The sequence below is a fragment of the Centroberyx affinis genome, unplaced genomic scaffold (genome assembly GCF_046629955.1).
Source record: "Centroberyx affinis isolate AG114_WGS23_722 - 3 ecotype Tasmania unplaced genomic scaffold, CSIRO-AGI_Caff_v1 ptg007140l_1, whole genome shotgun sequence".
Taxonomy (NCBI): Eukaryota; Metazoa; Chordata; class Actinopteri; order Beryciformes; family Berycidae; genus Centroberyx; species Centroberyx affinis.
In genome coordinates, this window is record NW_027283618.1 from 125,843 (window position 1) to 138,226 (window position 12,384).

The following is a 12,384-nucleotide window of genomic DNA, read 5'->3' on the forward strand; positions in this document are numbered from 1 at the left end:
CAGATTCAGATTTACTTCAATCTTTACATAATTGTCCTTGTAAACAAACCTTTTACAGTCTCAAAATATGTGTACAACATGTCCTTAGATATCAAATTTATCTTTGTATAAAAAGTTGTGGTGATAAATTTGAGTGTGGAAAAAGATGTTTTGAATCCACTTACTCAAAACATAAACAAAGCCAGAAATGGGGTGACAGTGTTTCAACAGAGGGAGCTGTACTCCAATTACAGATTGAGACTTTCAGTAGATTAATTTCCCTGTAACATAGAATTACATTATATATTTAATGACCTTTCTGAAGCAGGGAAATAGACATGTTTACATAGTCTGTGCTAGTCTGATATTGATCTATTATATGAATGAGAAATTCCAGAATAATCCAAAAATGGGATCTTAGCTCCAATATTCAAGTATGAGACACAGAAATGACTTTTCCCTTAACTTTGACTGTCCTTAATATTTCACCTGAGTGTGTGACAAAAATAGTAACATCATCATTGTGCCAGCAGTCAGGTCAGTTATCAACCTCTCTCTGTGAGCCTGCCTTACTGGGCCTTGACTGACACACACACACACACACACACACACACACAAGGCACACTCCGTTTTAATGCATATTAATGAAGTTAAACGGCTCGCTGTAGAGAGGAGACAATGGAGCAGAGGAGGCTGGTTCGGAGCACAAAGCCTGGACTCAGGGGAAGGAGAACAGGTGCAGGAGGACCGGCTCACCACAGGTTCATCAGTGCAGGAAGGGAGCTTTTAATGTGCTAATCCACCAGATCCTGATTTTGTTATTTTTATTATTTAGTCTCCATCTTTGTTGCTCAGCGCTCATTGCTGTGGTGTTCCTGCACTGCACGTCCCTGAGATCACCTGTCAATCAAACAGTGTGGGCGGAGCTTTGGTTTTCTGTTGGTGAAGTTTGAGTTTCTGTAGGTGGCACTGTTTTTCTTTGTTCAGCCATGGTGGCTATCACTGGTCATGCTAATATTTGCTGTTTAGAACAGCAAATATAGCAAATTTAGAACAGCAAAGCCTTCATGAACTGGATGTAGTTTGAATCAGAAATAGAGAGTAGCAAAACAGACATTTATTTATATGAAAATGTTGCAGATTATTACTTTAACTCTCCAAGTTAGCTCCTTCTATTGGAAAATGACATTTAACAAAACACAACCTAAAAAAATAACCATGATACGAGATGATATCAGGCAGGATTAATAATTCACTCCTAAACATCCACAACTCTTTCAGTGATAGAGTCATATTCTGGGAGGGAAAAAAACATTTTCCCAGCTCAATAAGTCCCTGCTCTGGCTCAGCAGCCTCCTCTGGGGCCAGAGAGATAATCAACTTGAACCAAACCACGCCCCCCTTTTTTATTCCAGGAGAATTTATCAGCGGCTCTGTGCTGAATGCTCTGCATACAAGACCGAGCAAGAGGAGAGAGCGGATCACCTGCAGACCCATGCTGAAAAACACACTATCCAAAACCAGATTTCACTTCTGTGGACGCTCAGCTCTCCAAGTCTGAAGGATGGATTTTTTAGACCACAGCTACTTGGACGCGCGGTCTCCGTATGATTACACCTTCAATTTTTGGAACGATTACCTCGGTCTGTCGACACTTGTCGCCAAAAATAAGATCCACAGCCCGTCCCTGAGCCCCAACTCTATAACAGAGTCTCTCAAAGCGACCCTGGGTTTGGACGATTCCCCGGAATGCTCCTGCGTAATTGGGCACGGCGGGGACAGTGACGGACACTTGGACTGCTGCTGCGCGCCGCCGAGCTCCCCGCCGATCTCCATCTATGATCTCAAGGAGCGCATCTCGCTTCTCAGGCCGTATGAGCATCTTTCTGGTGATTCACCGCTGGCAGACAGAGATTCACCCGCCTACAGGGGAAGCTTTGGTGGCCTCGACCTGCTCTCCATGGACAGAAGGCGCAAACAGACTCAGAGGGGTAAGCCGGAGCCGAAGGTGTGCGTCTTCTGTCGGAATAACGGGGCACCGGAGGAGGTTTACGGCTCTCACATCCTGAAGACCGCGGACGGCAGAGTCCTGTGCCCCATCCTCCGGGCTTACACCTGCCCGCTCTGCAGTGCCAACGGAGACAATGCGCACACCATCAAGTACTGCCCGCTTTCTAAAGACCAGCCGAGCCAAAGAGTGGCGAAGGGGGGCAGAGCCATTGGCAAAAGGCTGAAAATATTCTAAGCAAGGAAATGAGTGAAGTTTTAGTTGATTTGAGATTGCACTGTCTAAAATTACTATTGTGTTTGGCAGTAATTTTGCCCCAATTCATGCACACGACAAGTCTGGAAAGAGTCTTAAAAAGATTTTAAGAAAATAAGATTTTTATTGAGTTTAATTTTTTGTATGTGTCACTGTTTCATTTGTAATGTTTTCGTCTATCTTGTAATTCTATGGGCACATAGTTTACACTTGGACGCATTGCGCGCAGTAGGTTTCCCCTTAGCATCACTAAGGACTTGGTGATCATAAATGTTGCTCCATAACTTAACAAATGAACCAAAGTACTGTATAGATCGACATGTGAATGACCACTTTCATACTGTAATCAGAAGTCGTTGCGTTTCAAAGCGCAGTGCCAGTAAAAGCAGCCCAGGTTGTGCATGTCAGCGGGCAGCTTTTGGTTCGTCAGATGCCAACGTAAATGAATATGCAGCGTTCCTAATATGAAGTGAATGTTAGTCCCACAGTTCATTGGCTTATGGATGTAAAGAAGTGTCATAGGCCGTGCAAGATGCAAGATATACTTCTTTATATCGAGCACATTTTTTCTGAGATAAATGTTTTCTACCAAAGGAGTACATTTTTTGTAATGAAACTTAGCCTAAAAAGTAATTTCTGTATTGTTTATATGTTGGATGTCTTCTATTCTTTATGTGCTTTCTTCTCGATAGTATTTTACAGAATTTTACAGATTTCGCCTGAATGTAAAAGATCTGAGATACAGTTAGACCTGCACTGTTGTTAAAGTAGGTCCAGGCTACTACTCACCGTCATGAATTCAGTAACACAGTTGCCTACAGACTAACTTGGTTTTCGACGCTCATATTTCACGTGGGAATGTGTATATTTGCAATTTCTGTAAATGTAATAAAGGGGTGAATAATTTTAGATATGAAAAGCCTGACATTCCAAAGTCTTTATCCGTCAATAGAAATGTTTTATGTACTTATTTTTACCTTATGTATCATTGGGAAATATATTCACTGTATATGGCCTCTGAATAAACATGTTATTTGCATTTGCTTTGACTATGGGACTACACCAGATTTTTCATACTAACGTGTGAAGCTGCAAAATGAAAACTTCATATCCCATAAATCACTAGAAGAAAAAAAATCTACTAACTTAGTTGAAATGCATACATGAAAACATAACTGAAAAGCATTTCCCCTAAACTGTTTCATCTGAAGACGTCTGCAATCTTTACAGTCATACGATGCGACAGCGCCACCTCGTGCTCAAAACTCTCCATGACAATGTCTCTTGAGACAATCTATTTAAAGCTTTCTATTGTCTTTATCTTATTCATGTGGGTATGCTGTCACAAATAAGACATTTCAGCGCTGGGTTACAGATAAAACATAGTATCCAATTTAATGCAGTGTACAAAAAATTTAAACTGAGCTTATTGCAATTCATTTTGCACACTTAATATTTCACCATGAACAGACTGATAATTAAGTGTTGAGGAACCAAAGAGACAAGGGGTAGGCTATTTCATAGTAAATAGTTTTATGGTTTGGTTTAAAAAGGCACCAGATGGATGGGCTTTTGCCACATAAGACTATACAGTGAGTAGAATAAAAGGCAGGGAATCAAAGTCTTTGAAAGTCAGTTTTAGAGACTTTTAGAGACTCTGAGATTGGAAACATACCGGACACCATCTGAACTGTTCCAGTGTGTTAAACCCCACCTGTCTGGTTACTGACAGCAGGACTGAAATCATGTTGCTCTAAATGCCTCACAAGGGACAAGGGCCCCAAAGCCCCTGCATGTTTGCATGTAGATACATTTGTAGTTTAACAGTAAATTTGCATTCTCAAACAAATTTGCATTAGCAATTTCTATCTCAGTTATCTTCAATAGTTACGCATTGAGTAACATTTAGTATAATTTGCTTAAAGGTTAGGTGATCTTTGACCTTTATCAGCCCCTATTGGTAACCAGTAGGAATTGCAACAACATTGATACAACTTGTCTCCTCCTACACAAGTCTCTGGCCTGTAATTGACACAAACAATTAAGTCATATTTTCTAAGAGTTATATTTTTGGCATTTTCACCTTTATTAGACAGGTCAAAGTGGAGATAGGACAGCAAAGACTGGGTTGGAGAGGAGAGGTGGTGGACATGTGATAAAGGTCCTGGGCCGGATCTGAACCCAGGATGTTGCGTTTACATGGTCAAGACAATTCAAGTTATATACAGTATATCACAAGCATGTCTCAAAGGGCTTGACATGGTACGTGCCTTAGCCCACTGAGCCACCAGGATGCCCCAGAAAGTCACATTTTCACAATAAAGTCGAATAACGTAGCCAATTAGAGCAGAGATCCAACAGAAACATGTAGTGAAGAGGTGATGTATCACCATGCAGAATACTGTGATAGTAACACTGCTTTGGCATTTGCTTTCTTGGCTTGAGAACGAGGCATTTAGCCTTCATAGCTGAAATGTCTTGTGATGCCATTTGCTCTATTGTAAAACCATCCTCCATGAAAATGCCAATAAGTGTTGGGGGGGGGGGGGGGGGGATTGGGAGTGTCTTGAAATTTTAATGCCAGGAGTTTTTGCTCCAAAACACCAAAACCAGTTTTTACTCTAAAAAGTATGGACCAGAAAGTGAGTTTTGAGGCCAGAAATCACTGGCCAAGTAATCAGTGAGTCATTGGTACAACCCAATCAGCCCCCTGCAGATATATTGTGGTCACTTTGTGCTATGGGACAGCAAAAATCGAACTTATTGCCCCTTTAAGCTATTTGATACTGACTAAAGCTATTCCATTTGACTGGATGGATATTTGACGGAGCAGATGCACAGTATAAAGGGTCAGATAGTGACTGCTGGCAGTGCAGCAAGGAAATAGATCCTGCTTAGAGAAAATCTCACAAGTTCGAAACCCTGCAACAGCCAATGTGTCTGTCACCATCCATGTGTCCTTGTGAAGTATCCTTGAACAAAACACTGAAGTCCTTCCTTACTTGTCTAGGATAAGAGCATCAGCTTAATGCCTATTTTTTTTTTTTTAACAAATACTAATGATGATTTGCAGGTTCTGTTCAGTCTGGATCCTAAACAGTAGGTGTGTTTGTCTGTGTCAGCAGATACAGATAGCAGTTTCCTCCTCAGCGGTGTCTGTGTCGATGCCCATGCAGAGTGTCTCCCACACTCTGTCAGGACAGCTGAAGAACATCAGTGACTCATCAATTTGCTCTCTAAATAGATTAAATAGATACGCCTAAATAGATGGGACACTGCGAGCACAAACAGTTGCAGTTTTTGCAGGGCATCAGAGAACGGTGTATCTACCAAGGGACATTTATAGCAATACAGACAACAATGAAGAAAGGAGATGATTGAAAAGGAAAATATTTGTTTCTTGTTTTAGCTGGGGGTGAAGTGACAACTAGAGGACTTTCAAATGTGTCTGTCTAATGTCCAGTTCCAAGGAAAAGGTCTTGATTTTTGTATGTAGGCTATAAAGTTAAAGGTTATAGGTTGAAACCATACCTCGTATTAGTATTCAGACAAATCAATAGACACAAATCTATCACATAAATCTACCTGAGCACTGTGCAATCTATGCACTAATGAATTTATTGCTTTTTAGAGAATTAAAACCTTTGAGTATGACTGGGTCTTATAAATAAATGCTCCCTCGCTCTTTCATTATGCATCATCTATCGATTCTCTCTGACTGGGCTGAGGAAAAGACCTTGTTTCAAGTCATCTGTCACAAGGTTTGCCCCAGTTTTTTCTCACTTTGATGGATCCGTTCATGATCTGGGTTTGCTTGAAAAACACATCTGGACACGTATGGAGGGTTTCAAGTGAAGCAAAATATGCTCCTAGAAATGCATAGTCTGAATGGAATTGTAATTATTTGCCGTGCTATTAATAGAGCAGATAAAAAAAACTGCTCTACCACATCTACTCTGCTTGCCACGGCTGAGAGTGAGTCTGAAAACCAACCTCCCCTCTCTTCACTGCAGCAGTCTGCTATTGGCTGAGCGGATGCTGACAGCACTGATGTTTCTCTGTGTTGGGGGGGGGTGACGTCGGGGGGGCAGCCTCACTGTATAAAAGGCAGGGATCTGCAGCATCACTGAGCTGGTGCAGTGCAAAAACGCCCGCTCATCCTCACCGATGGTGTGCAGAACAAGGGGGACATAAAAAAAAAAACCTTCTGAAACTAAAACATCCACATCCTTTTCTTAAACAAACAAAAAAACCCACCAACAAAAAATTCATCATGAGCTACGATTCCTACATCTCCTACCGCCGTCCTTGGGACAGCTACAGAGGCTCCCGGTCCACTACCAAATCCTCCATGTCTTCCTCCCTCTACTCTTCTCCCCGAGCTCCTCCGTCCGGGAAGAGGATCCTGAGGCTGGGCTCCTCTCCGCTGCCGGACGGCTCTGAGCGGATGGACCTGGCTCAGGCCAGCTCCCTCAACACAGAGCTGCTGGGCCTGCGTTCCCAGGAGAGGGAGCAGCTGGTGGATCTGAACGACCGCTTCGCCACCTACATCGAGAAGGTGAGGCACCTGGAGCTGCAGAACCGAGCCCTGCTGGCCGAGCTGGAGGCGCTGAGGAGGCGGCAGAGCGATCCGTCCCGCCTGCAGGCGCTCTACGAGGGGGAGGCGCGGAGTCTGAGGGCCATGATCGACTCAGAGAGCGGGGAGAAGATGCGGATGGAGGCGGAGAGGGACTACCTGCGTGACGTGTACGAGCAGCTGAAGGAGCGCTACGAGGACGAGGCCAGGCTGCGGCTGGATGCCGAGGAGGCGCTGCAGAGGGCCAGAGAGGAGGCCAGCAGGGCCACGGTGTCCAACTGCGACGCCGAGGCCAGCGTGGTCTCCCTGTCTGAGGAGATCGTGTTCCTGAAGAAAGTCTTCGCAGAGGAGCAAACGGAGCTGCAGGCCCAGCTGCAGATGGCCAACATCAGCGTGGATGTGGAGGTGTCCCGGCCCGACCTCTCCGCCGCCCTCCGAGACATCCGGTCGCAGTACGAGCGGCTGGCAAACAAGAACATGCAAGCCGCCGAGGACTGGTACAAGAACAAGTTCGCGAGTGTGGCGGAGATGGCCAGCAAAAACAATGAGGCGGTGCACGCCATCCGGGAGGAGACCATGGAGTACCGGAGGCTGCTTCAGTCCCGATCCTCGGAGATCGAGGCCCTCCGGAACGTCATCGACTCCCTGCATAAACAACTGGAGGAGCTGGAGGAGACGCAGGGGAAAGAGGTGGCAAAGTACCAGGTGAATGACGGGTTCTGGATCCTGGTCTGGTATGCATGAAGATTAGGGCAGGAAAGATGAAAGATGAAAAGATGTGACAAAGGCTGTGATTCAGATTCAAAACCATGACGTCACAAGTGTAGACATGCATTCAGGCAGTGATTTTTAAAAAAATTTTTTTTAGAGTGCATAATGTAGCCTATAAACTTGTTTGGCCTAAAGGTTGGACACAGATATCTGAGAAGGGACGACTAACCAGAATATACTTTAGCTAATGTGACTGAAAACATTAACAATTACCGCTCTGAATTAAAAAGAAAAGACTCTTCAAGCAGAAAGCGGAGGAACAGTAAGCGCAGTGGGAAACCTTCTGAGAACACAGCAGGCTCTTTTTTTGCTATGAGACGACATGTAAAATATTCTCTGCAGTAGCTGACCCTCCCCCCCACCCCTTCCACACACACACACACACACACACACACACACACACACACACACACACACACACTGCTCTAGCGCTCAGCAGGACATGACAGGAAGCTCACAGCAGAGGTGATAGTCCGCAAGGTTACTGTCTGTGAATCAACTGCGAGAACACAACAAACACAAATGCGATTTCCAAAGTGCTACAGTATATATTCATTAGAAAAAACACATTACTTCAAGTTCATCATTTAATATTTTGAAAATATTAAGAATTGACTTGTAAAGGTGGTCTCATTTGGTCAACTAAAGACTTACGTTTCTTCCTATCATTTACAAAATACCACCTTTTGTTATAATTTTGCTTAACAACTAAAAAGCTTTTAGTCATTTTGTTAGACTAGATGTCACCGTTTTCCAAATGGTGGATATCACATTTTGAAGCAAAACTCAATACTCATGTTTCATGTCTTATATTTCTGTGCCTAATACCTTTATACCAGTCCTAGTTATTTTTAGCATCCGTAACTGTGATATTTGATGACAAATGGGCAATGATTTTTTTTGTTTTTGCTTTCATAGATGAGGATAAGTGAACTGGAGAGGGATATCTCTGAAGCCAAGCAGGAGATGGCGCGCTACCTGAGAGAGTACCAAGACCTTCTCAATGTGAAGATGGCCCTGGACATTGAAATAGCCGCGTACAGGTAATCTTTAATTAAATATATCCAATGCATAATTCCAACTGTCATGTACTCTTTGTTAACCAAATCAGCTGTACTTCCATTTGTCACCTTGATTTTTTTTTTGCCTCTTTCTCAGAGACGAGATGTTTTTATAAGAGCTTGTTTTATATCTATATCATTTGTATTTTGTCACCCTTCTACATGCGTTATAAGACTTAACTGTAGTATGTTGTGTTTTCTTTTTCTTTTCAGGAAACTGCTGGAGGGGGAAGAGTTTCGGCTGGCCTACCCGTCTCTACCCGCCCTAAACTAAGATCTAAAACCTAAATGCCACTAGTCTGGCATAAACCTGAATACTTCACACCCCTTCCTCCCTTCCCAGACCTTCTCATCTCCTCTAACCCCTCCAATGCCTCAACTTTTTTACATTCTACCCTCTCTCATCTCTTGCCCCCTAATACTCCCCAAAACCTTGTTTACCCCTCCCGACCCGACCCAAACCTCAAACCAAAGCTCATTCGTCCTAAGACAGATGCGCCCTTGTTCTATACAAGAGGTCCACCAGGAAGTCCCCCTTCTTCTACACACGTTCTGACACCATACATCAAGAAGATGGCAAACTGTAAAATGCAGAGTGGCTGCACTGCATTAGTTAAGTAGCAAATGCCGGACTGCAATATTCCTTTGGCTGAGTTCCTCTCTGTCGTCTCTGCTAAGGTCCAAGCAGCAGGATTACCATTCGACTCTCTCTGACCCCCATTGTGCAAACATTTAACCAATTGTTTGTCAAGGAGGGGAAAAATTTCCTTTTATCTCTTGATGCTTGGACTTTATCTGTGTTTGAAGTGACGCAAGAAACCTGCAGCATTATTGATCGGGAACTCGACCAATCGATTATGTATTGTCCTGCACCCCTGGTTCTGTAGTAGTCGTCAGCGAACCAGTAACCTTAAACGTTTATTTTCATTATATTAGAGAGCCATTTGTCTCCTTTTTAGTTATTCTTCCTTGGCATTTGCATACACACTAATGCCACAAGCATTGGTTGGTTTCAAATGGGAGTCAGTTCTGGTCTTTCTATTTGGCTGGTTATTTGTTTATCAAAATTTCTAATAAAACTGTTTTTCCTTGCAAAACCTGGATATGGAGATGCCATGGAAGACTAATTGTTACTGGTTTCTCCTTATAAACATGCAGTGTATCTATCAGCCTATCTGAATTAGAGTTTTTCTGTTCTGTGAGTTCATTCAGCCTTCAAGCTAAACAATGAAACAATGAAACTAAAAGGTAACTGCAACTTGTGTGGAAACAGGAGCTCCATGTTGTTCGTATGCTGATCTTAGATCTAAATGGTGCTTTACATCCGTGAAACTAATACAAAGTCTGCACCTTTATGCTTGGTGTACCTGTAAGAGCCGGCAACATGCTGAATAAATACATAACTGACCTGCAAATCAGTGTGTATGTCTTGTTTTCATTTGCTGACACTCCATTCATTCACTCTCTCAGGATATTTGGGTCACATTTGTCATGGCTGATAAAACAAGTCAACTGCTGGATGAAACGCTCTATCATCAACAATGAACTTTTCAAAGCAGAACAGATCAAAACAGACAATATTTTCAGATTGATGCTTAATCGATCATGGGTTTTGAATGGATTTCAACGGCACATGGGTCATGAAATTTGCTGCAACGATAAACTGGGTGAACCTTTTAATCAGGTAAAACCATAAAAATCACCCAAAGTGCAGTGGAGAGGTGCTCGTTGGAAAACGGGGTACACATGCAAGATTATCCATAAAGAAAAAAATTCAAGGCACACTGATCCATGGCAAGAATTAGTGTGGTTTTTTTTTTAATATTCTTGCCATGCATAAGCCACATTAATAAAGGCTTTTTAATTCTTGTACGTAAGGGAGTGTGCCCTGGATTTTTTTCTTTCTGGATAAACTAATAGATGTATTTGTAGATTTGGTGATAAAGGCAAAATATACTAAATATAGGTATTATTAGGATTATTATTAATAGTGAAGAGTGAAGAGGGAATTACAGTCTCCATCTGTGACCTGACAAGCTGAAGCTGAGATTGATGAGAACAGTGAATAATTGGCATGTGTGGCTTGTGATTTGTTTGGAGGCTGGTGTGCTCCTTTTCTCTCTGAAATTGACTAATGGCAATGCAGGCATTTCACTGTTTGAGCCAGCATCCCCCTTAAATCGCTCCTTACCTACAGCTCTCAATGTCAGGTGAACAACACACAGAGCGGCACTGCACCATATCCCATAATTCCATCTTCCTGGCAAGCTGACTCTAGCTGTAATGTGTTGGTGCCTTGCCTCAGCAGGATATCCAGTCAGCAAGATGAAGCCAGGCGTCCAAATGAAACCACGCTCACACCCTGAGGAAATATCATTCATATACAGGAGTTTTCAGCTGTAATTATGAGAGCATATATATTGTGCAAAGTGATAACTTGTCATACACAACATGAAGCGTTTGTGTGTATGTGTGTGTGTGTGTGTGTGTGTGTGTGTGTGTGTGTGTGTGTGTGTGTGTGTGTGTGTGTGTGTGTGTGTGTGTGTGTGTGTGTGAAAGGGTGGCAAATACTAAGTGAGTTTACTAAGAGAGGTTTCCACATCATTAGAAATACACTAGCGGTTACAGGCTTTGAAAATTACATTAATAACCACATTAAATTGAGAATTAACTTGAATTCACCAGATTGGATTCAACTCACCTTTGGCGTCTTTATTTATTTATCTATTAATTTCAACATAGCAATTAACACAACAATTATATAATGGGTTATAGCTAGACACTACAAGACATTTTGTGGTGATTCAGTATTCATACTTTATATCAGTGATTCTCAACCTTTTTCATATCAAGGACCCCTAATTTAGTACACATTTTGGCCACGGACCCATATTTGATGAGATTTTTTCTCTTGAACCCAAATCTGAGAATATTTTTTATTGCTAGATATGATTTTGTCCAGAATTCCATGAATATCTGTATTGTAGGTAGAGAGATAACAGTGATGATCAAAACAGTCATTCTTCTACATTCTCTAATTGTGTTAACTTTTTGTAAATGAAACAATAGTGAAGTTTAACAATTCATCAGTTTGCCTGGGACCCCCTGGAACCCCCTCAAGGACCCCTGGTGGTCCCAGATTGACCCCACATTGAGAACCACTGGTTTAGATTAAGTGGTGTCTTGAATTTTAAGAAAAAGTTCACCCAAAAATAAAAATGTTGTCATTATCTACTCACCCTCATGTCAATGGAAACACTGGTGAAGTTTGTATGTCCACATAACACACACCCAGTTAGCTAGCGTTGCTCTGTAGCAGCCTTCTCCAAAATAAGTGAAGTGTCCAGGTCCTGGTTCTATAGAGTTACAAAAAGGAAAAAAAAGATTAGCATAAAATTACTCCAGACTGATTTTAGCCTGACTCTCCAGATCCAACTGTTTCTACTGATGTTCATTTGTGGTTACATGTTATGGGGGATTTCTGTAGTTTGTGAGACCGTTTGCCTTTCTTTAGTTTTTCTTGATGAGCTGTCAGTGCACATTTGCTTTGGCAATGTATGAGAACAGTCATGCCAATAAAGCTTGTTGAATTGAATTGGATTGGATCAAACTGGACTGGACTGGTCTGAGATGAACTGAATTTAGAACCTGCAGATGGCAGTAGAGCAAAGAGGTTTTGGGTTTTACACTACAGTCACAGACTAAAGTTAATCACATCCTGTAGGTCAGAGGAC

The 12,384-nt window shown here is 42.3% G+C and overlaps 2 protein-coding genes across 2 annotated transcripts; both read left to right on the forward strand.

Moving 5' to 3' along the window:
* Nucleotides 1–1,447: 1,447 nt before the first annotated feature.
* Nucleotides 1,448–3,256, forward strand: LOC139639337 (nanos homolog 1-like). The gene has a single exon (XM_071513421.1). It carries the CDS (start codon nt 1,544–1,546, stop codon nt 2,222–2,224), a length of 681 nt encoding a protein of 226 aa, XP_071369522.1. The 5' UTR covers nt 1,448–1,543; the 3' UTR covers nt 2,225–3,256.
* A 3,259-nt stretch (nt 3,257–6,515) lies between these two features.
* neff2 (neuronal intermediate filament family member 2) lies at nt 6,516–8,924 on the forward strand. The gene is made up of 3 exons (XM_071513418.1): nt 6,516–7,523; nt 8,508–8,632; nt 8,864–8,924. Exons 1-3 carry the CDS (start codon nt 6,516–6,518, stop codon nt 8,922–8,924), a joined length of 1,194 nt encoding a protein of 397 aa, XP_071369519.1.
* Nucleotides 8,925–12,384: the final 3,460 nt, after the last annotated feature.

Bases quoted from the DNA above. Each gene is read 5' to 3' on its own strand.
- LOC139639337 (XM_071513421.1), top strand. From the start codon at position 1,544: ATGGATTTTTTAGACCACAGCTACTTGGACGCGCGGTCTCCGTATGAT.
- neff2 (XM_071513418.1), top strand. From the start codon at position 6,516: ATGAGCTACGATTCCTACATCTCCTACCGCCGTCCTTGGGACAGCTAC. The intron at 7,524-8,507 runs GTGAATGACGGG...TTGCTTTCATAG, and splicing joins AAGAGGTGGCAAAGTACCAG to ATGAGGATAAGTGAACTGGA. The intron at 8,633-8,863 runs GTAATCTTTAAT...TTTTCTTTTCAG, and splicing joins ATTGAAATAGCCGCGTACAG to GAAACTGCTGGAGGGGGAAG.